This window comes from Muscardinus avellanarius (assembly GCF_963383645.1).
Source record: "Muscardinus avellanarius genome assembly, chromosome: 21".
Classification (NCBI taxonomy): Eukaryota; Metazoa; Chordata; class Mammalia; order Rodentia; family Gliridae; genus Muscardinus; species Muscardinus avellanarius.
This window is the reverse complement of record NC_137807.1, coordinates 16,290,037-16,314,422: the sequence shown is the minus strand read 5'-3', so window position 1 is coordinate 16,314,422 and position 24,386 is coordinate 16,290,037. Positions and strand designations below refer to the sequence as shown.

Here is a 24,386-nt window from a genome sequence, read left to right as displayed (position 1 = left end):
TCGGAGCCAGCCTTGCTGGCTTAAGAGACCCTGTTTCCAAATTAAAAAACATAAAATATGTCTGGGAGAGTAGCCCGGCGGTCGAAGGGCTTCCAGAAACCCTAGTACCACCAAAAAAAAAAAAAAAGAAAGAAAAGAATAAAAAACAGGGCTGGGGTGTAGCTCAGAGGTTAGAATGCCTGAGTTCCATCCTCAGTACTGCAAAATAAATAAGTAAGTAAATAAGTAAATAAGTAAATAAATAAATAAATAAATAAATAAAAAGGGCTGTGGATGTAGCTCAGTGGTAAAGCATTCCTGGGTTCAATCCCATTACCACAGGTCAAGGGGGGAAGAGCTGAATCCTGGCAGAGAAGTCTTCAGTGGAAAGGGCCACCTGTCAATCCCAGGCACTGGTGCAGTTAGGAGGAAGAGAGGTACCCTGGGATTCTGCCCCACCCCAGGTATGGGTGTAGACTGCCCATTCCCAGGTCCCGAAGACGACCCCCCTCGGCCGAAAAACTGCACTCAGGGGATCAGGCAGAGTAAGGTACTAACGTTTTTAATACAGTCTGATCGGATCAATTCACATCACAAGGTTAACCTGCGCTTGCTCGTGTGTGACACGCGGAGGTACGCAGTCTCGCCTGCTGGCTCTCCTGTCCTCCTGTTCTAATAGCATCAAAACCCCACCTTCCTGACCAGACTGGCATTTTTTAAAATTTTGCATAAAACTATTTCTTCCATAGACTTCAAACAATCAACTAGCCAAGTTAATTATGGTACATCTAAACAAAGTTTAATGCTAACCCTAATGTGTGACTGCGGTTTACAAAGAGCTCTGTATCACCTGGAATAGCTTTCAGTAGCGATTCACTACAACTGGTCCTAGAAAATAATAACAATAATAATAATAATAATAATTAGAGAATTAAAACCCAACAGCAAGTTGAATGGTTAAAATCATGTAAGAACTGGAATTTGAGGTGGGGGTGTCCTCAACAGCTGAGCTTGTCCTAGCAGCAAAATGCTAGCCTCCAGCAGGGCTCAGAAAGGCTTGGGGCCCCCCAGGCCCAGGGCAAGGCTCAGGGCGGCTTTCAGAGGACACTCACCCCGTGGTCCGCAAATGCTGTAGGTTTCCAGGTTTCTTTAAAACAGCTGGGCATCAGGGTGGTATGAATGGGTGGAGACCCTACTGTGGCTCTTTGGAGGGACAAGGGAAGGGGGAATGAAGAAATTGAGAGGTGGGATGGGACCAAAGTCACAAGATCCCAGAATGCCACGAGGTTGAGTTAGGCTTGGATCATGAGGGGTTCAGCACCAAGAATTCCAGCTTCTGCCCGTTAGAGACCAGGACTGGTGCCGCCTTAGCGACCTAGGGAGTGCTTCCGCCCAGCCCCGCATGGGGTCCCGCAGAGACTTCTGCAGAGTATCTGATGAGAATCTATTTCTAAAGACCATCGAGGGGAGTGGATGGTGAAGAGGAAGTAGGGTTGGGATGGGGAGTTAAAAACGAATAAAACTCTCTCAGCTACAGAACCCAAAGACATCGCCTTCCTCCGCATTCACAGCACTTGCTCAGCACCCCGATGGCGGCTTCTGGGGGTGCAGCACCTGCCTCACTTCCCCTCAGGCCCCATGGGCTGCTGGTCCACCTCGGGATCTACTAAAGACGACGCAAAGGCCGACTGAACAATCTGAAACCCAAAGGACTCGAGGAGAGACATGTTCTGTTGGGGAGAGAAGGGGGAGCCGAGAGCAGGGCCCAGGTCCCCCAGGGGGCCGCCGAGGGCCCGCACATGCACCTTCTGGATGTGCTTGTTCAAGTAAGACTTGGAGCGGAAGAAGCTCCCACATTCAGGGCACGGGTACTTCTTCTCCCCGTCAGACTCCATTTTGTTTTTGGGGACCGCCATGTCGCAGGAGAAGGAGCCGTTGGCGCTCTGCTTCTCAGGTGTCTTCAGGTCGCTGGCGTCTGAGAGGTCACCATAGGAGTCGGAGCTTTCAATCGGGTCCTGATGTGAACATTTCTGGCCTTCTATGAAAAAACAAACACAGGGGAAAGATGAGGCCAGGCTCTGGAGCCCCTCCTGGGGGGCCACGAGGGCTCACAGGCCTGTGGAGGGCGGCTGGCCAGCCATCGCCCTGGCAGAGCCCGGGGGCCGCCAGCCTCCCTCGCTGTGGACTCCTCATGCAGGTGCACGTGGACTGCTCACCATCCTCTCAGCCTGCTTCAACAAAGGGGTGCAAAGAGGGGCCTCCACTGCTCCTGCCCTGAACAAGTCAAAGGCCAACTCCCTGGCGCCTCTGGGGACGACTAATCCGGAGATGCTCTGCAGGTGAACCGGTGGCCTCCCCACCAGACTGGCTGCAGCCCTTGCAAGGCAGGCAGGACCCGAACCACGAAGTCCTGTCCAGCAAGACAGGAACCAATCCAAACACGAGCCCGACCTCACCACTTCCTCCTGCGAGACCCTTCCAGCACCAGGCAGCCGAGGCAGCTCTGAACAACTCAGCCAGCTGGCGTTCCTGCCAGGCCAAGACACGGCCCTCACCTCTCTGCCTCGCGCAGCCGCACGGGCCCCGCTACTGACTACCAGCCTCCTGCCTGGTCCAGAGAGCCGTGCCAGGATGGGAGGCCTGCGACGGGAGCGTGGAGCATGCCATCTCTGCCATCCATCATGTGCCAAGCCCCTGGCTCATCGCAAGTCGCCAACAACAGGACACACACAGAACCACCATGATCAACAAGGAAGGGTGGCTGAAAGCCCCACAGACCACCTCCAAGTCAGAAGCAACCAGTGAGCTCGCTTACTGCTGTGCGTCTCCTGACGCGGCCCGAGCCTCCACAGAGAGGGCCATCCACGGCAGCCAACTGCCTCCATCGCAGGAGATGCCAGCCGCCAGCCGGACCCTAGTCTACAAGGTCAGCGCAGGAGAGCACACTCCACACTGCCTACGGGCGGCGCAGCTCCACCCTGCCTCCAGGGCGGCGGGTGGTGGAGAGGCCAGGACGCATGCGGGCTGGGGCATCCCTGCAGGGCTCTGGACGGCAGGACTAGCCAGGTGGGAGGAAGGAGCTGGGGAGGAGGAGGGGCCGGGCCTTGCAGTGCCCTGCAGTGAGATCCCCGTGTGACTTTCCTCCTGGCAGGGTGCCACAGCAACCAGATGTCTGACCTCCTCACAGCAACCAGCAAGCCTCCCCACGCCCGGCCCAGCGCCCCGCAACACAGTCTGCGCAGAGAAGCAAAGTGCAGAGCAAGGGGTCGCTTGCCTTTGATGCCATAGGTCCTGGCGCAGTGGAACGCGGCTCCCCCATTCAGGATGGGCTCCTGGTGCCTGGAGACCTGGGGAAGGGGAACACCGTGGTGGGTTTTAACATGGACCTTTAAGTAGGAGGCAGAGGAGAAACCTAAACAAGACAAAAGGAGATGAGATCCCGTGGCCAGCGAGACGCCTGCTTCCCCGTGCCTCTCCTCCGGCCGCTCTGGCTAGCGTTCCCAGTCAGCTGCACCTAGAATGCGGCCCCTCCGAAATAGCTGCAACCGCCTCAGCCCCCTGGCTCAGGATGGGGGGCACAGGCCACAAATCAGCCTCTTTGCAAGGCTGTCCTGAGGTCCAGCTCGCCTGGTGGGAGGGTTTGAGACCTTGCTCCCGCTAGGGCCAGAGGTCACTGCCCCTGGACTTGCTTGGTGCTTCTGTAACAGGTGGCTTAGGTCAGCGTCCCAAAGGCTAGATCAGCTGCAGGGACCCTGCCTAGGAATGTGGTGAGGTAAACGTGTGAGGCCAGGGAGCCCTCAAGCCAGCCCAATGCGCTGAACGCTCGCTACACGGAGACTGAGCTAAAGCGAAACCCCCAAGGAATGCCTCCAGGGTCCCCTTCTACCTGGTAGGAGATGTTCTACTTTGCTAACTTTCCTACCTTCAGAGTAGCGGGATTTAGTAATTGCTTAGGCTTTCTAAAAAAAGAACAAAAATAGGAAGTTATGTTAAAGGGGCATGGTCAGCGAGGCATGATGGCACATGCCTGTAATCCCAGTACTTGGGAGGCTGAGACAGGATTGCAGTTCGAAGCCAGCCTCAGCAGCTCAGTGAAACTTGCAGGAGTTTAATGAGAAATCCCATTTTAAAACCAAAAAAGGGATAGGGGTCTAGCTTGGGGGTAGAATGCTCCTGCGTTCAAGCCCCAGCACCACCAAGAAAAAAAAAAGAAGGCACAGTCATTTCTTATCCATGGTAGTTTTTGACTTGGTTCTAGAGCACCCCCAGGTTCACTTCGAGAAACAAAGCTGATCTCCGCTTGTCTCTCTTTTGGAGCAGGGCAAGCCGGTGTCCCACAGCTGCTCCAGCCACACCACAGCTTGGGCCAATTAGCCACGAAGCATCTCAGGCTGCAAACAGCAGACGCTGGACTGACTTCCACAGCAGCCAAGTCCACGGATACAGAATCAGGCCAGTAAAAGGGACCCAGCTTGGCTTTCACAGGAAGGAGGTATGCCATCGAACACCACTGCAGGCAAGGGCACCGAAGTCTTTGGGTGTAAGGCCCCCTTGGAGCCAGTGTCCCTTTAATCCACTCCAGATCTGGCCCACATATTCTTAGGTACTTTCATTCCCTTTTAAATCACACAAAGCCAACATGGTGCACAGTGGTAATCCCAGCACTTGGGAGGCTAGGACAGGAGGATGGCAGATTTGTGAGGCTGTGGTCAGCCTCAGCAATTTAGTGAGGTCCTCTGCAATTTAGTGAGACCTTGGTTTTGTTTTGTTTTTTATTGAGCCCAGGGGCTTTCTACCTTTGAGCCACATCCCCAAGCTGATTTTATTTTTGTGCTATAGGGGATAGAACCCAAGAGCATTCTACCTCCGAGTTACACCCCTAGCCTGATTTTTTAGTCTTTTTATTTTTGAAACAGGGTCTCACTGAGTTGCAAAGGGCCTTACTATGCAGCTGAGGCTGTCTGCGAACTGCGCGATCCTCCAGTCTCAGGCTCCCAAATGCTGGGATTACAAGCATGCGCCACCATACCCAGCTTATTTTATTTTTTATTTTGAAACAGGGTCTCACTAAGTTGCAGGGAGCAAGCATGTACCACCACACCTAGCTAGTACGATCCTGTTTAAAATAAAAAATACAATAGGGCTGGGGTATACGTCAGAAGTAGAATACCCCTGAGTTTATTCCTAGTACCACCAAAAAAAAAAAAGTCTGATTGTCATAGCATTCTGAATGCCACTGGAACTATAATAAAGTTTCATCTTTAAGAAATGCTGATGGTGGCGCACATTTGTAATCCCAGCATTCAGGATGCCGAGACAGGAGGATCACAGTTTTCAGACAGCCTTAGCTACTTAGTGAGGCCCTCTGTAACTCAGTGAGACCCTATTTCAAAGTAAAGAATAAAAAATAGGGCAGGGGTGTAGCTCGGAGGCAGAATGCCTCTGGGTTCCATCTCCAATACTGAAAAAAAAAAAAAAAAAAGAAAAAAAGAAAAAAAAATGCTGATGGTGCACCAGGGCCCAGAACGCTGTGCACACTATTCCACAGAATTTCTCTAACACCTTATGTGTTGGGATCGCTTTAGTTTTTTTCTTTTGGGTACTAGGGATCGAAACCAGGGGCATTCTACCTCTGAGCTACACCCCCAACCTTTTTTATGTCTTATATGGAACCAGTTCTTGCTAATTTGCTGAGGCTGACCTTGAACCTGGGATCCTGTCTCAGCCTCCCAAGTACTGGATTAGAGGTGTGTGTGTCACCATGCCTGGCTATGTGGGGATAAATATTATACTCATTTTGCAGATGAAGAAACAAATGGCCTGGTGAGGCCAAGTAGCTGTGGGTCACACATACAGCTGCAAAGTGGAAGAACTTGCACTCACTCCAACCTGTGACCACAGGCCATTGTGAGCTTGGTGCTTGACCACTGGAAAGACTCTAACTCTTGCATCTTGGCCCTGGGCCCTAGAAACATTAGAAACATCTTATAGACTTTTTTTTCTTTTTTTTTCTTTTTTTTCTTTTTTTTTTTTTGGGGGGGGGATAATTCTGGGGATTAGGCCCAGGGAGGCTCTACCACTGAGATATATCCCTATAACTTTTTTCTTTTATCCCTTATAACTTTTTTTTTTTATATGAGGTCTTAATAAGTTGCCTAGGCTAGCCTGGAACTTGCAATGCCCCTGCCTCAACCTCTTGAGCCGCTGGGATGACGGGCATGCCCCACCGCTCTGGCAATCTTTTGGACTTATACAGCAGGTTTCGTTATCATCAACACTCTACCACGTCGACAGGTTAGAGCGAATGCTGCCAGTGGCCAGGGCTGAGCCATGGGAAACTTCCTTAGCAAACACTCCCAACAGCAGCAGTTGATAGTTCTGGAGGGAAATGTTAAATTTCCCTTCTTTTTCCCACACAGCTGCTTTAAAGATCCTTCTGCAACAGGTGCTGTGTCCTCCCTGCCTAGGAGAGTAGGTCCTCTTGTGCTGTGACTTCAGTGGTTGGCCTGGGGCCAGTCACCAGGTGACAGGCTGGCTGGGCCCACATAAACATTCCCCAAAGGGAGACTGTAGTCGGGATTAACTCGACCAGGCCGACAGGATAGAGGCTCTTAGCCCTACCCATTGGGCTGGCACTGTGAGGACCTCCAAAGCAAGCCAAACCAGGAGACACTGGCCTTGGCAACTAATACAAGGTATCAAAACTTTCTGATAGGAAAGTTCTAAATGCAGGGACATTCTACTTTTGGACCACACCCCCCGCCCTATTTATTTATTTATTTATTTATTTATTTATTGCAAGTCTGGGGATGGAACCCAGGGGCATTTGACCTCCGAGCTACACCCCCTGCCCTATTTTTTATTCTTTATTTTGAAATCAGGTCTCACTGAGTTGCAGAGGGCCTCACTAAGTAGCTGAGGCTGTCCACGAACCGCGATCTTCTAGTCTCAGCCTCCTGAATGCTGGTATTACAAGCGTGCGCCACCACGCCCAGCCTATTTATTTATTTATTTATTTATTTATTTATTTATTTATTTATTTATTGCTAGGGATTGAATCCAGGGACATTCAAGCTCTGAACTATGCCTCTAACCCTATATATATATATTTTTTTATTTTGAAACAGGGCCTCACTAAGTAGCTGAGGCTGTCCACGAACCGCGATCCTCCTGTCTCAGCCTCCTAACTACTGGGATTACAGGCATATGCCACCATACCCATCTTATTTTTTAACTTTGAAATGGTCTCACTAAATTACTGAGGGTCTGGATAAATTGCTAAGGCTGGCCTGCAACCAGCAGTCCTTAAATCTCAGCCTCCCAAGTACTGGGATTACAGGCACACGTCACTGTGCCCAACTGATGATGCCACCTTAGAAGAGAATTCTTTGGTTTGGTTTATAATCCCTTGTGGATCCTCTCCATGGTGGCAGGGCAGGCCCCCTGCAACCACGGTGGATGAGACAGGAGGAGAGAGCATCTATTTTATTTACTCCTTGCCATACCAGGGGACACAGCAGGTATGCAATAAGAACCTGCTGCGTTTTCCTGGAAAACAGTCTGAGAAACACGTGGCTAAGTCCTCTTGACTTTTCTCCAGCTGTAGACTGTACTATCTATAGCAAAACTGCTTGGCGAGGTGGAAGGAACGGATCCACAGCTGCCACTTAAAGCCCAAATTCAAACACAGAGTAACTCGCAGCCAAGCGTGAGGATGAAACAGAAGCTGAGCTTCTGAGCAGAACAGGTCTTTGAAGCCGGACGCATTTAGCCTTTAGCCAGCACTCGGAACTCACCCGCCCATTCACCACGGATTAACAAAGAGGCAAAGATGCAGCCCGACCCAGGTAGCCATGTGATGGGAGCGCCGGCAGTGGCGGGAGCATGCTGGGTGAATGATGGAAACGACCGACATGCGTCCTCCCTCCACTCCAGAGATGAGTTTACTAGCAGAAGGCACAACTCCTCAGCTGCGTTTTCTTGCCTAGTGCCCTGCAATGTACGTTCTAGAAGCAAATTCTTCTTTAGCAAGTTCCATGTCTGTGCAGGGACTGGGGCCTGCTTTTCCCATGACCGCATCCTGGAGGGGCCGACCCACCTGAAGGAGGACTGTCAGGCCAGGGGATGGTGGGTAGCCTCTGTCCGTCCACTTGGGTGCTCTACTGACTGGGAAGATTCCTCTACTTTTTCTTTTGCAGAACTGAGAACTGAACCCAGGGGCATCTACCTCCTCCAAGCTACACCCCAGTCCAATGTTTATTTCTTAAATCTCACTAAGTTGCAGAGGGCCTCACTAAGTAGCTGAGGCTGGCCGTGAATCTGCGATCCTCCTGTCTTAGCCTCCCAAGTACTGGAATTACAAGCGTGCACCACCACGCCCAGATCTACCTTTTAAGCAATAATTTTTGAGTCCAAATGACTCTGTCAGAAGCAGATTCCTGATATGCTATCCCTCGCCCCCATTCCAGCACATATGTATATGTCAGAAGCCCTGCTTCAGAAATGTAAAGAGAAGAAACTCGTCACGCCAGGTCCTTCCCTCCTTCCCACGGCTCAACCCAACTCCCTTCCTCAGCCTGAGAATAAATGTGCCCTCCACTGCAGATGATCTTCCTCTATTAACAGTGTGCACCCTCACAGTCTCCGGGACAGACAGGGTCGCCTGCTTCTAAAACCTGCATCGGACTCCTGTGGGGTCCAGGGCCTGCAGCCAGTCCTCTTTCTTTTCCATTCTTCAGAGTTAGGAGTTCGAGGACACCTGGAACTTCACCTAATTCAACTTTTTTTTTTTTTTTGGTGGTGGTCCTGGGGATTGACCCCAGGGACATTCTACCTCTGAGCTACACTACCAGCACTTTTTTTTTTTTTTTTTTTTTTTTTTGTGGTACTGGGAATGGAACCCTTCTACCTCTGGGCTATACTCCCAGACCTATTTTATATTTTATTTGGAAACAGGGTCTCTTAAGCCAGCGAGGCTGGCTTTGAACCTGAGCAATCCTCCTGTCTCCGCCTCCCAAACCCGGGGATTACAAGCGTCCCAGCACTTTTTAATCTTTTTTCTTGGCCAGGCATGGTGGCCCACCCTTGTACTCCCAGCACTTGGGAGGCTGAGCCCAGAGGATCACAGGTTCAAGGACAGTTTCACTCATCAACCTAGAAAGACTCTCTCTCTCTTATTTTTTTCTTTGTGGTACTGGGGATTGAACCCAGAGGCATTCTACCCCCAAGCTACACCCCTAGCTCTCATTTTTATTCTTTATTTTGAAACAGGGTCTCACTAAATTGCTCACTAACAGAACCTCACTAAGTAGCTGAGGCTAGCCGCAAACGTGCGATCCTCCTGTCTCAGCCTCCCAGCATGCGCCACCACACCTGGCTTAATTCTTTATTTTGAAACAGGGCCTCACTGAATTGCAGAGGGCCTCACTAGGCAGCTGAGGCTGGCTGATAACCTGCAATACTCCTGTCTTAGCCTCCCAAGTATAGAATTACAAGCATGTGCCACCACAGCAGGCTAAGACTGTTTCCAAATAAAAATAAAGTAGAGCTGGGGGTATAGCTTGGGAGTAGAATGCCCCTAGGTTCAATCTCCAATACCACCAAAAAAAAAAAAAAAAAAAAAAAATTCTGGGCATGGTGGTGCAGGCTTGTAATCTTAGTACTTAGGAGGCTAAGACAGGAGAAATGCAGGTTCAGTGAGACCCTGTTTTAAAATTAAGAATAGAATCAAGCTGGGGGTGTAGCTTGGAGGTAGAATGCCCCCTAGGTTCCATCCCCAGCACTAGAAAAAATAAATAAATAAAAATAATTTTTTATTTTGAAGTTGGGAGTAGTGGCATATGCTGCCCATAATCCCAGTACTTGGGAGGCTAAGACAGGAAGATCACAGCCTCAGCAAGTAGTGAGACTTTCACCAAACTGGTAAGACCCTGTTTCAAAATAAAAATAAAAGGCTGGGGGTATAGCTCAGAGGTAGAATGCTTCTGGGTTCAATCCCCAGTACCAAAAAAAACTTTTGTTAAATTTTGGAACAGGGTCTCATTAAGTTGATAAAGGGCTCACTAAATTGCGGAGTATCTTGCTCAGTTATTGAGGCTGTCCTCAAATCTGCGATCCTGTCTCAGCCACCCACGGACTAGGATTACAGGCATGCACCACTGCACCTGACTGATTTAATCTTAACTGGCCAGCAGGATAACATTTAGCCTTTACTTGGACCTTACAGAAATAAGAACATCTAGCTGGGCATGGTGGCGCACACTTGTAATCCCTGCGCTTGGGAGGCGGAAACAGGAGGATCACGCAGGTTCGTAGTCAGCCTTGCTGGCTTAAGAGACTCTGTTTCCAAATAAATAAAAAATATAAAATAGGTCTGGGAGTGTAGCCCAGAGGTAGAAGGGCTTCCAGGAACCCCAGTACCACCAAAAAAAAAAAGATAAAAAATAGGGCTGTGGGTGTATCTCAGAGGTAGAATGCCTCTGAGTTCCATCCTCAGTACCGCAAAAAAAAAAAAAAAAAAAAAATCTGAGAATTGCACGTAAGGCCTATGTAGGCAAGGCAAGCGCCCCACTTCCAAGCAATCCTAAGCATATTTGCTATTTAAATGACTCCTGGGTATTCACACCTTGGTGACTACAGGGGAGAGGACGACAGAGTTCTCTGTATTCTCACTCCAGTGTGTCAATGTCTTCGGTGTCCAAAAAGAACTTTGTCCTCTTCCTCCCCAACCCCTTTTTTGGTCTGTTCCTACTTCTGCCCAAGGAAGGATCCAGAGGTAGCATCCTGATCCTTCTCTTGTGATAAAGACTACCATCTACCACTGTCCTCTCTTGAGCGCCCAGCCCGGGTTACCCAGAGCTTTCTTTTGTCTTCTTAGAGGAATGGGGCTTTCCGCTTTGGATTTAGGACTCAAAGGCTCAGCCTGTGATTCAGGTCTAGTCTTGGCTTTTCTAAAAAAAAAAAAAGCTCTTTTACTTTTAGGGGGTCCCCACCCCAGTCACAAAGCTTGTGGCTCTTGCTCATGTCCTTTTTACCAGATTTTGGGGAAAAATCCTAAGGCACAGTAGTTGTGGGCTTCGCCACGTCAGCTCTCGTCACCGGGCCAGCGCTCCCGAGGCCTCGCTGCTCTGGGCTCTCCCTTCTCCCCAGCGAGACTTCCAGGGGCCCGATGTCTCCTACCCAGTTCTTGCAGTGTGCCACCATCTGGACTTTCTGGTTTTATCCTTCTCACTCTTACTGGTTCTCAGCCTCTGGTCTCCAACCCCAGGTCTAGGACTGGGAACTTTAACACTAAAAAGCTGACCAAGCTGGGCGTGGTAACGCACGCCTGTAATCCCTGTACTTGGGAGGCTGAGGAGGAGAATCACAGGTTCGAGGACAGCCTCAGCAAGAAGTGAAACTCTCATCAACCTAGTGAGACCCTGTTTCCAAATAAGAAATAAAATTGGGCTGAGGGTATAGCTCAAAGGTAGAATGCCTCTGTGTTCAAACCCCAGTACCACACACACACACAAACAAAAAAACAAAAAAAGAAAAAAAGAAAAAGAAAAGAAAAAAAAATCCTGACCAAAGGTCTGCTGCTAGTGCATTAGAGCAAGTTTTGAGTTATTTGGGACACTCCCAGGAAGCCAGGTTAGGATGAAGAAGACAAGAAACCAGCTCTTTCTAGGGCTGAGACCATGCTCATGACCTCCCTACTCGCACAACCCCGCTGCTTGCTCCCCAGGGAAAGTTTCCACCAGAAATGGGCTGCAACATGTCAAAAAAACAGGACAAAGTTTGCACAGCTTTGATTCCTCCTTCCCCCGCATCCACAGCAGGCTCCTTAGTGGAACAAACAGAACATCTAGTGGCCTTAACGCAAACTCCAGGTGTGCAGCCCAGGACAGGACACCAAGAACACCCTGCTACTCGGCAGCCTCCCTCCACCAGCAACGCCAGGGCGGGGAGATAGCACAGGCACCTGAGGAGTCCAGCCAGGGCCCGCAGGTGCTGTGCCTGGTCCACACCAGTGTCAACGAGTGGCTTCTTTCCTACCACTGTCGGAGTGTGAGGATGTGCACACACAGGCTCAGAGAACTTTCACCTACCTTGTCTTGGGATAATCACAACCCAGTGAGACGGGAAAGGGGGTTTAAGAGAAGAGACTGAGACTTAGAAAGGAGAAGGGGGAGCTCGAGGCCAGAGACTGAGGGGCTGGGACTGCGCCCTGGGTCCCCTGACTTCTAGTTCAGTGTTCAGTCCACTGAGCCATACTGCAGACTTCCAGAAGCACTGGGAGGAGAGCACCCAGGGACAGACATCCCGGCAGCACCCCCACCTGGCCAAAGCAAGCGAACCACACAGAAGCCCCCTCTGTCCAGGCCAGCCAATCCGCTCCCAGCCTCCCTGAGCACAGACTCAACTGCCTCCTCCTGGGATGCTGTGTTTGCAAACAAACTCCCAGCGTTTCCAACAGCCAACCAGACCCCACAAAACTTCAGGGACAGGCCTGACTTCAACACCACATGCTCCTATAGCCAGACACCGCCTGGGCCGACCTCATCCTTAAGCACACTGCCCCGCTCAGGGCGCCTGCCACTTTCCTGTCTCCAAAAGGCCACAGTCTACTTCTGGCCATCTGTGCTCATTCTTGTTCATCTCCACACTTGACCTTCCCTGGCTGCCAAATCACATGTGCCAGTGAATCAGCCCACAAGCCTCTAAAAGGGCCCTCTTCGGCCCCCAAGACCTCACGACTCCTTACCAACTTGAGTACTTCAAAGTGTTTGCCAAACATATCCATCCTCCACCTGAGCAGCAGGTGAGCTACAGGTCCAAGCTAGGGAATGAATCACCTCTCCCCTGTTCTGTCTGCAGGTCTCCTGGGGCCCCTATTCCAAGCACCCCAAGCTCTTAAAAAGGGAGGGAGGGAGGGGACGTAAACAGCTAGCCGGGTGGTGAAGCCACTGTCTGTTCAGCGGGAAGGAAGGGTGGTGGGAGCGAGTCTGCGCAGGGTACTCAGGACACCCCTGCAGGTCGCACACATGCCCAGGCCCATCCCCTGGCCATGAGAGAACAGTGGGGAGATTACCTCGGTTACAGATACTGCAGAAGTTGCTGGGCCCCTCGCTGTGCTTCTTCAGGTGGTCCGCCATGTATGCTGCCCGCAAGTACTTCCCACACACCTGGCATGGCACCTTGTCCTCATGACAGGCCAGGTGGGAGCGCAGACGGTCTCGGGTGGCAAAAGAAGCGTTGCAGGTCTGAGGGCAGAAGGAAAACCAAGATGAGGCGAAGCCACGATTCCACCCCTGTCCAAGCACACTCAAAGCAAAACAGCTCCAGCCATCAGGTGGACATCCTCAGAAAGCTTTAGAGCCTGGCTCAGAGCTGGCCGAGGTAGCGCATGCATGCTTGTACTTGGGAGGCTGAGACAGAAGAACCTCAGGTTGGAGGACAGTCTCAGCAAGTAGTGAGACTCTCATCAACTTCCAAGTAAAAATAAAATATGGCTGGGGGTACAGCTCAGAGGCAGAATGCCCCTGGGGTTCAATCCACAGTACTGCACTAAATAATAAATAAATAAATGGCTTGGGCTCTTTACCCAGAGCACCAAGTAGCTGTTCTTATTTCCCATGATGCCTCCTCACCAGACCCCTGAGTTGGAATTACTGGTTCTTTACCACAGGCATGCCCAGAACACGGCAAGCTAAGTGCTATGCTCCTCGCAAAGTGAACTGCCAGGTATTTGTTTACCCATTAAGCATCGACTTAACACGCACTGACTTTTAAGTGACTTGCAGAGGAGTCGTCGGTATATACACCAGTCTTCCTGCTTTCCATCCAGGGTGTCCTCACATATTGAAAGCAACACATAGAATCCAATTTACTTTATCAAAAGGAACACTGGTTTTGATTGCAGGGAAATGGAAAGGCAGGACCAAGAATACAGGTAACTCTTTATAATATTTTCTTGAGTTTGAATAGAAAAAGCAGCCCATATGAATGAGGCAAGATCAGTAGAATAGTGGAAGCGAATTGGGGAGGAAGGTGGGGAAGGAAAAAAGGAGAAATGAAGGAAAAAGTTCAAACAGTGCTAAACTCATCTGCAGAAGTGTCACCACCAAATCGTATGAGTAGGGAGGGTCCAGGGAAGGAGCCGGGAAAACACCAAGTCCCTGTGCAAGGACGTTTGTATCACTTAGAGCCTCATCGTGAGGTATAATTACAGTGCACCAATGAGTGTATTTCAAAAAAAAGCAGCTCATAAGCCAGGCGTGGTGGCACTTGCCTGTAATACCAGCTACTCAGGAGGCCAAGGCAGGAAGATGACAAGTTTGAGACCAGCCTGGGCAACTTAGCAAGACCCTGTTCAAAATAAAAATAAAAGATGAGCTGGTGTACACTTGTAATCCCAGTACTTGAGAGGCTGAGAGGAGAATCACAGGTTTGTGGCCAGATCTCAGCTACTTAGTGAGGCCCTCTACAACTTAATGAGATACTGTTACATAAAGAATGGGAAGCCCAGAGAGAGAGGGAGAAGGAGAGGGAGAGGGAGGGAGGGGTGTAATGCTTGTAATCCCTGCGCTTGGGAGGCTGAGAAAGGAGGATCACTCAGGTTTGAAGCTACTCAGTGAGGCTCTCAGCAACTTAGTGAGACCCTGTTTCCAAATAAAGTATAAAATAGGTCTGGGAGTATAGCCTTGAGGTAGAAAGCCCCTGGGTTCTACCCCCAGTGCCACCACCAAAAATAAATAAATAAATAAAATAAAGAATGGGGAGGGGGTGAGAGCACTAAGCCTGTGTGAATGCCATTTTTAGTATGATCCACATAAAAATAAAAAAGTAAATTCAGTTATTTTTGGCAACTAAGGTTATCTTTATTAGTTATCTATAGGGACTTAAAGGGTATAGCTCAGTACTAGTGAATGTGTTTAGCATGTTCAATCCTCAGCACTAACAAAAATAAAGTAACCAGATTAAAAAAAAAAAATAAAGAATAAGCTGGGCGTGGTGACACACACTTGTAATCCCAGCATTTAGGAGGCTGAGACATGAGAATTGAGGTTCACAGACAGCCTCAGCTACTTAGTGAGGCCCTTTGCAACTCAGTGAGACCTTGTTTCAAAATAAAGAATAAAGCTGGGTGTGGCAGGGCAAGCTTGTAATCCCAGTACTTGGGAGGCTGAAAAGGAGATCGTACAGGTTCGAAGCCAGTCTCAGCTATTTAGAGAGGCTCTCAGCAACTTAGTGAGACCCTGTTTCCAAATAAAATATAAAATACATCTGGGAGTGTAGCCAAGAGGTAGAAGACCCCTGGGTTCCATCCCTGTACCACCAAAAAATAAATAAATACATACATACATAGGGCTGGGACTGTAGCTTGGAGGTAGAATGCCCGAGTTCCATCCTCAGTACCACAAAAAAAAGAAAGAAAGAAAGAAAGAAAGAAAGAAAGAAAGAAAGAATAAAAGATAGGGCTGGGGGTGTAGCTCAGAGGTAGAATGCCTCTGTGTTCAATTCCCTGTACCACAACAAACAAACAAAATTAAAGAGGACTGGGAATGTATCTCAGTGGTAAAAGTATCCCTGGGTCAAGTAAGCCCCCACCAAAAAAAAAAAAAAAAAAAAGGGAAAGAAAAAGCAACCCATGAATTGATAGTGTCAACTCTGCTAATGTGAGAATTACCAGAGGGGACAGGCTTGAGGCCTGGAGGCTTTGAGATCATCTGTGAAATGTTGGGGTGAGGGCGCATTGGTAATAAGGAGGACGATCAGCCTGCACTGACAGCAGGCCCTCCCCTTCGCCTGTGAGAAGCGTCCTCATGCAGCCCGTGCTTGCAGCAGCCCTCTGAGGCAAGCTGTGTGACCTCCTCCTCCAGGAGCACATGCCCATAGAGCATCCCACATCAGGAGCAACAGCTCACAGCTAGACCTGAGAGTCAGACCCCCTAGGAGCTAAAGAATAGCACCTGCCTCCTGGGTACGAGGCCTGGGTCACCAGGCACTTCCCAGGGCCTGCGGTCATGACTTAGTATCAGGCATTCTCTCCCCCCAGCATCCCTTCCTATGTGCCCTAGAGGACAAAGACTGTCAGAAAGCCCGAGGAGAGGTGAATCCAGTGGTATTCAAGCTACTTGGGTCCATGGAGCTGTTTCAGGGGTTCACGTTTCACTCATTCCTTTTCTCTATGTATGTGTGTGCCTACTGTTTTAGAACTGTGAGAAAAAGCAGCATTGCTCTTTAAGGGCACTGTAGATGAACTGTGAACCCACTGGAGAATGGCTACCCTGTTTACTTACAATGGAGCTGTCCCTGCTGTTTAGAAGCAGATTCCGGGGACCTGAGGTCTCAAGGTAAGCGTCTGATCAGTTGCCACATACAAATTATTTATCCGCGCACCATCACAGCAAGAAGCAAAGACAGGCAACACGGTGGAGGGGAAGACGCCACCATTAACTGCTACAGCCCCAGACGGCTTCTCTAGTGCAGCCCTTGCTGTTCCCAGTTGTTTTCTTTTTAAGTAAACATTCTGAAACTTGAACAGAACAATTTATACATGGAGGTCTTATCTTTCCCAATGTACAGCTGTGCGAAGGAGGCCTGCAAGGACACAGCACAGCTGTGATGGGAACCAGCCCAGAGCCCAAGCTCCTGCATCTCCAGATCCAGCAGAGGCAGCATCTCGCGGGGGAGGGGGTAGCCAGGACCCTCCTGGTGGGGACAGCGGAGTGACTAGTGCAGAGGTGATGACGTGGGACAAAAGCACCTGGACACTGGAGACCTGGTCTTGGGCTCACAGGGAGACCCCTCCCTAGTCAGGGACCTCGTGACCCAGTGATAGCCACAGTGGGAGAAGAAACTCAGACTCTACCACCCAGCCCACCAGACTGTGCACCAGAGCAAAAGCTCCCTGGGAGAGGGGCACATGTCCACTTAGCCAGGGACAAGAGCTGCCTTTGCCAGGCAGTGACCTGGGACCATCCCCCCAGCTCGGCTGTGGGTGTGCCCCAAGTCTCACACTGAAGGAAACAACACAGACCAGGTATGAGAAAAGAGCTGAAGGCTCACATTCAGCGTCCTCTCCAGGCGCAGGGAGGGGGAGCACAAGGGCTGCGAGAAAGACACGCCTTGTTTCTTTTGCCAGCCCTCTTTGGAGATCTGTCCTGTAAAGAATTTGCTACCTAAAGATGATGGACAGCCGAGCCTCCATTATCCACAATGGATTTTCCACTTGTGTATTAAGTGAGCAAAATTAAAAAAACAAAAACAAAAAAACCCAGACCAGGCTGGCTCCCCTCACCCCATCCTCCACTGACTATCTCTCAAGGAAGGAAAGCTAACTTTAGCCTGAGCAAACACAATTAGGGATGTAACTCTACTGCTGGGGAGAGAAAAGACACAGACAACAAAAACTTTCACTGTGTTACAAAGCCAAGCTGAAGTGATCCTGGCTTCTCTGAGCCAGGACTGACCCTCTGCAGCTGGACCTCGTTTTCTGGGGAAACTGAAAGTTTATGAGTTCAAGTTTAGGCCTGCCAGAAGTTCAGACAACAGAGAATAGAAAGAGCCTGGTCATAGGACTTGGAGAACTGGCCTCGGGAGACAGACCTGCCGGAGCGGACGCCCAGCACCCGGCCCCAACAGGACAGCCTGAAGCAGAAGGCTAGCTGTGGGCCCTGCTTGGAACTCCTGCCCTGCCGCGGGCAGCCTGCTGTCAGGAGCCACCCCCAGGTCCTGGCCCTGCAGGCCAGCGCTCCGGCCATCACGCTCCCAGCTTCCCACACCTCCCAAAGTTTTTCTTCCTGAGTTGGGCAGCGTGGGAATAGGCCCAGATGGTACCAAGGATACGAGATGCCCCTACCCCAGTGGTCTCCGAAGTCTGGCAGCCTCAGTGGCATCTTGAGCCTCCCCAGCTGAGGAGCCAGGGCAGTGCATGGAGGTCCAGCCTCTTCCCGTGTGGCCCCGTTCATCCCTCTCTGACACCCGACAAGTGGGGAAGCAATGGGAAAAGCCCGCTCCAGCGGGCAAAGCGGCCCACCCACACAAACCCGGCAATGCCTACAGCAGGTCAGGAGGGTCGGACCAAGCTGCAGAGCCCTGTCTGGCCCTGCCCAGCTGCTGCCCCTGCCCTCAGCTGGCCTTCCCATTCATGCTGTGGCACCTGTCTCTGTAACTGGCCTCTTTTGTCCTCTGTAGGATCAGGTGGGGCCAAGTGGTATGGCTGGTGCCCAGCCTGCCTCCGGCCAAGGAAGCAGCTCCCAGAGCGGCCCTCCCCTCTGAGGCCTTCAGCACACCACACCAGAGGCTCCGGCTGGCTGCACGTGTCTCCAGGCACTGGGCCCTCAGGCGCTCTGGTGACAGGGCAGTGTGTGCTGGAGGGCAGGCGGGACGGGGCTCGCACACCAAGGACAACGATGGCAGTGTTATGACACAGACCAAGGACAAAACACACAAAGCCTCAAATGTTAGAATGAAAACTTTTATCATCACTCCTGCTCTTCCCCGCGGAGCCTGCGGGGGCCGAGGGGCACACCAATGGGGTCCGGGGGTCTACATCTGCTTTACCAGACCCTACAGCGGTACACCGGAATGGCCGGATATAAAGCTACTGTTTAGTTCCTGAGCAGACCAGGTAAAAAACCCCAAAAGCAGAGAAGTCTAATTCACTAGCCAGAAACGAAGGCGGGACCGGTCTGAGTGGGGAGGGGGGCACCAGGGCTGCCCTGGAGCGGGTTCACTCCTGGAGGAGGGCGCAGACCATTCTAGACGCGGTGCCTACGAGTGATGCCAGGGGAGGAGAAGCAGAGGCTGGAGGCTTGGTTCCCAGGAAAGCACCAACCTCCAGAATGACCCAGGCAAGCCCCAAAAGAAACTTGGAGGCTGTGGGGACCCAGAAAGGTGCTCCTTGCTACCCCTATCTGGGGTCCCTGAGCTAGAAAAAACTCCAGGTCGCCCCTGGAGGAGCTGGGCACCACGGGCAGGAACCACCTTGCTGGCCTCTCCCAAAACAGGGGTCTCAGGCAGCCACCACTCCTGTCCCTCCATGCGAGCTGCCTCCACGGAGGCCAGCTAGCCCACGGGCCACTGAGTAAAGGCCCGGCTGCCCTCAGGGGCGGCCCAGCCCTGCCTCAGATACCCGGGTGGGGCTGGGCAGAAGAGAGTGTTGCTGGAGTGTGCTGGACCCAGGGTTTCAAGGGCTGGGAATGGCTTTTTTAGAGAAAGGGAAAAGGCGGTGTCAGGAACCGAATGGGACGACCTCCACAAAGCAGGCTGGGCAAAGTCCCATGATGGCAGGTCGCTAGGAAGAGGTTCCAGGGGCGGCAGGCCGCTGCTGCTCCCAACCCACACCTGGAAAAAGGGCAGAGAGTGCAGGTTACCCCCCGGCCACCGGGCACGCCCCCACTGCCCTCTGGGCACCTCCTATTCTGCCCAGGCTACTCAGCACACTACCTGGGAGAGCCGGAATGTGTTCTGTGACAAAAGAACCAGAGAGAGAGAAGGCAGCAGGCAGACAGACCCCAGCAGGCCCACCCCAGCTACCTCCGGGGGTACCTTGCCTGTCTACCAACACTGTCCATGCCTGGCCCCCGGGGCTCTTGGCCCAACGCTTGCGCACTCCTCCCTTCCCACCGGCCCCCCTGAACCCTGCCTCCTTGGTACCAGCATTAAGGAGCAGCATCTTGTCCCAGCCACAGGTTGCTGCAAATACCCCACAACCTTGTCTCGCCCTCACTTGGCAGGAACTTGGCATGGGAGAGGGAGACAACCAGGGAGGAGACAGAGGCATGTTATCCATCCACAAAGGAATGCTAGCAGCCGGGGAAAAGACTCACTCTTCTGAGTGCCAGCGGGCCCCCCCGACAGTGTTTAAGCAAACAAGGGTAAGAATCAGAATCAGCCTTCCATATCTGCCACTCTGCAGAGAGCCTAACGGAAAAGGAGACCCCTGCTCCCTGCTCCTCCAAACACCTGGCTACTCGTACACACGGCTCAGGAACAGGTTAGGATGGTGCTGGTGTTCAGAGACAAGGCCACCCTCACCCTGCCTCCGGCCTCCCCGGCTGACTCAGGCTGAGGAGACCCAGGAGGAGCTCCAACTCAGGCCAAATGAGACGGACTTCCAGGAGATGTTTTAAAATCCCAGGTCCTACCAACTAAGAGCCAGCAGCTGGACCGAGCGAGGTGCCCCAGGACAGCACCCGAGCGACGCGGCCCACCATCTGAGGAGCCGGCAAACACCAGCAGAGGAAAAGCTGAGCAACAGTGAAGACAAGACGGGGCAACCAAGACTAAGCGGCCAGGAAGGAAGGAACACTGGCCGGGGGAGGGGGCCGGGGCGAGGGACAAAGGAGGAGGGCAGAGGGGTGGAGGCAGAGTGGGGAGGTGTGCAAAGCATGGTCAGCCCGCCAGCAGCAGCACAGCACACTCGCGGCCGCCTGTGGGCAGCACTCCCAGCCTGCCCGGCCCTACCTGGCACTTGTGAGGTCGCTCCGAGGTGTGCACCTGCTTGATGTGTCCGTTCAAGTGATCTGGCCTAGGAAAGAGAACCAGAGGGACTTCAAACCAAGACATCAAAAGATGGGGGGACAAACCTGACCCGCCCCCGCAAACACTGCTGGAGGGGACTCCCAATTCCCCACCCCAGCATGACAAAGAAAGTCACCAGGCCCTGGCTCCATAGGTTCCCCCAGAGGGGGAAGGGAGGTCCACATTTGTTTCTGATCTGGCCGGCCCTCCTCCACTCCCCCCAGCAAAAACTCAATGATTTCTCAGACCAGAGGCTGCGGCTTTGGAATGCAGCAAGGCCGCCTTGCTACAGCCTTTCCGGGAGGGGGGGTGGTGATTCATTGTCCAGACTAAAGCCCCTTAGAAAGTCCGTGTTCCCCTCCCCCAGCCTCTCCCGCCAAGGCAGCCAATGAATGCCACCCGGCTGGAATTCAGTCCCCAGAGGCCGGCAATGGAGCCTTAAGTCCCCAGCTGGCTGGTAAGCCAGATGCCCGCCGGAGCAGGTGGGCAGGGGCTGCCTGACCGGTAAGACTGGTTCCTGGTTGGGGCCCCTCTGAGGGAGTTCTCCATTCCTAGGTTTACATACAAGGTGGCTCCTCAGGATTCAACTTAGAACCAGCCTCTTACTCTGAATATTCTCTAGGAGAAAAGCCTCATGGCCCCTCCCCCCCGCTGCCAGCCAAGTCCTCAGTGCCCCACCAGGCTCCCAGGAAGGCAAATCTAAACAAGGGGGGTCTGCCATCTTTCTGTTCTGTCCTGAGGCCGTGTGGAGGGTCTGCGGATTCGACTAGGATCTGGAGCCAGCAGGCTAGGGCGGGTCAAATGTTACGATGTTCGCTGTTCGGGAGCAGCTCTGGGTGCCCGGCTGTCTCTCACCCCCAGGCTCCTGTGAGGGCAAAACTGGAGGCTACTGAACAGTGTGGAGCCCCAGATGCACTTGTTCCAGTCCCTCCCTCCACAGCCATTCAAACCCGGAAAGTCGCCAGAGGAGCCCAGCCTCCCGCCCCCAAAGGGGGCCCCAAGCCTGGTGCCGAAACACAAAGGGAGCCCTGGGAGAAGAATGGCCAGGCCGGTGGCTCTGCTCTGAGGAATCTGGCCCCTTCCCACAGGCCCCAGGGAAGAGACCAGAGGGCATACCTAGTGCCAGAAAACTTGCCTCAAGGAAGATGAAGCAGCTCTCAGCCACGCTGTCTCAAAGCCAGGGCCCTTATAACACTCTCCCAGCCTGGGATGCTCCTACTCCGGTCTAGGGAGGCCCCACCAAGTCCCACACCACCAGATTCTGGAATAAAAACTATCTCCCCTGCCAGGATGAAGGCAGGGGTGGGGAGGGGGCCCTGCTCACCTGGAGAAACCTTTGCCACAGCTCTGGCAGATGTAGGGCTTGCCCACAGACCCATCGTGGGATCGCACATGGTAGGACATGCGGTCTTTTCTCTTGAAGCGCAGCCCACACACAGGACAGGAGTAGGGCTTCTCCCCGGAGTGGGACAGCTTGTGCCGGTTGAGATGGTACACGTCTCGGAAGATCTTGCCGCATATCTCGCAAGCCACCTGCTTCCTGGTCCGGCTCCTCTTTCTGGGGCCATCAGGGTCCTCAGAGATGGGTAGGCCGTTCTCACCCAGCCTGGGAGGAGGGAGGTCGATGTAGCCCAGTTGGAGGCTGGTGACACCATGCTGGGCCTCGTGCTGCCGGAGCCGGTTGGCATCGGTGAACACCTTCCCACACAGGCCACAGGGGAGGATGCCTGCCTCCCTCAGGCCCCCTGGGGACCCGAACATCGAGTCCAGAAGGTTGGCCTTCCTGGGGCGGCCCCGGCCTCGCTTGCCAGTCAGTGGAGGGGCACTGGATGCCACATTGGGGAACGGGGAAGTCAGCAGTTGGGGGGACAGGGGTCCGGCCACCATGGGCAAGCGGTCCACCCCAGGTAACACAGGCAAGGAGGCTTGGCTCGCAATGGCTGCACCGGCCGCCCTGGCTGCTTCCTCCTCGGGCTGCATGCTGCCCGCGATGCCGTTGCTGTTGGCCGCCAAGGCTGCCCCGTTGGTCATGTCCAAAGGGAAGCCCAAATCAGAGGTCCCAGGCGGCCGAAAGAGCATGATGTCTGCGCGGGCAGGGGGCACCAGGATCTGCACGTTGGACTGTTTAATGACTTCCTGGCAGATCTCGATGACCGACCTCATCAGCAGGAACTTGGCGGCCGTCATGAGCTCGGGGAAGCTCTCCAGGCGCACCACGATGCGGGACGTGTAAGCGAAGTCCAGGATGTCCCCGAACACCTTGGAGCTGATGGTGTGCATCTCCAGCTCGCGGCTGCCCCCGGCCCCGCCGCCCGCGGCCGCCGCCGCGCCCCCCACGTCGGCGGGACCCCCGTCCGCAGCTCCGCCGTCGCCCAGCTGGGCGCTGAACACCGACTCAAAGTACTCGCTGCAGGCCGCCAGCACGGCGCGGTGCGCCGGGAAGCTCTCGTCGCCCACCCGCAGGAGCACGTCGCAGAAGCGCCCGCCGTTTTTGCGCTGCTGGTTGAGGTTGTGCAGCATCTCCGTGCTGTGCCGGCTCACCTGGTAGGTGTAGCAGCCCGACGGGCCGCAGGAAGCGTCGCCGACCCGCTCCATGGCCGCCGCCCCCTCCCCGCCGGCGGCCGCGGCTCCCGCCCGCCCCTCCCCGCCCGGGCTGCCGCCGCGGACCAGCCCTCCCTCGGCACACGTGCCCGCCGGGCCGCGGCCTCGCAGGTGCGCGCCGCGCACACGCCCCCCGCGCGGTCCGGCTCAGGCCGCGGGGCGCGCCGCCGCCCGCATGCTGCCGCCCTCCGCGCTGCCCGGGCGCCGGCCGCCGGCCGCGGGCCCTCCGCAGGCGCGCCGCTGCCTCCCGCCGCCAGGCGGCGCCGGCGCGCGCTGGAGGCGGGCCCGCGGGCGCGCGCTCGATCCCCGGCCCGCGGGCGCGCGCGGCCCCTGCAAAGCGCGAGCCGGGGCGGGGGCGCCGAGCGCAGGAACAAAAGGCGAAGGCGGCGAAGGCGAAGGCGAAGGCGGCGAAGGCGGGCCGGCCGGCGCGGGGCGCGGGGCGCGGCGAGGCGGCGCGGCCCCGGCGAAGCGGCGGGCGGCGGCGGCGCGGGCCCTCCCGGCCGGGCGCGGGCGGCGGCGGCGGCGGCGGCGCGGCGGCCCCGGGCTCCGTGCGTTCGGCGCGGAGGAAAGATGGCAGCGGCCGCACTTCCTCTTGCACTTTCACCCCTGGGGGAGGAGAAGGAGGGGGCGCTCGCCACCGCAGCCCCTCGGCGGGCGGCCGGGCGGAAGAGGGCGCGGCGAGCGGGCGCGGTCCGGCGCGGGCCGCACGTGCGCCGCGATGCCCGCCGCCGCGCAGCCGCCGCTGCCTTTGTGCCGCGCGCCCGCCGCCCCGCCCGTTTATAGCCGGCCGCTCCCCCCGCTTCCTGCCCCGGCCGCTCCGCCAATGCCGGCGCAGCCCGCGCCCGGGCCCCCCCGCCGACCCGCGCCCTGCAGGCCGCGGCCGGGAGGGAGGGAGGGAGGGAGGGAGACGGCGGCCGGCCGCATCCCCGCCCGGCTGCGCCCGCGCCCGCGCCGAGCCGCCCCGCGGCCGCCGAGGGGAGCGAAGCGTGCCTCGCAAACTTTCCCGCTCCTCACTGAGCGAGCGCTTCCATGCAGAGAAGCGGTGTGTAGGGAAAAGCATTGTGGGTATTAACATGCAAATGAGCGGGCCCGCTCCCAAGGCCGCCCGGGATTCCCCCGCCGCGCGCCAGCCACGCGCCCCGAGCTTCCGGCCGGGCGCCGAGGAGCCGCGGGTTCGAGTCCCAGGCTGCGCCCTGCGTGTCACGGAGCCAGCCCTGGCTCGGTCCCCGGCCAGGTCCAGGTTCCTGACCGGTCCCCCGGACACGATGGCGCCGGTCTCCCAGGCGATGAGCATC

General features: G+C 54.4%; 1 protein-coding gene across 5 annotated transcripts; it reads right to left on the bottom strand.

Annotated features, from left to right (window-relative positions):
- Positions 1-1,598: 1,598 nt before the first annotated feature.
- Positions 1,599-23,085, bottom strand: PATZ1 (POZ/BTB and AT hook containing zinc finger 1; the record flags this gene model as incomplete). 5 transcript variants are annotated; one of them, XM_080717688.1, is made up of 5 exons in its annotated part: positions 1,599-2,017; positions 3,254-3,391; positions 13,052-13,223; positions 20,434-20,497; positions 21,815-23,085. In XM_080717688.1, 5 exons carry the CDS (start codon positions 23,083-23,085, stop codon positions 1,599-1,601), a joined length of 2,064 nt encoding a protein of 687 aa, XP_080573814.1. The 5 variants fall into 5 exon arrangements, with proteins under 5 accessions (XP_080573814.1, XP_080573815.1, XP_080573816.1 ...); XM_080717690.1 differs by having other exon boundaries at positions 1,984-2,017; positions 3,254-3,326; XM_080717689.1 differs by lacking the exon at positions 3,254-3,391.
- Positions 23,086-24,386: the final 1,301 nt, after the last annotated feature.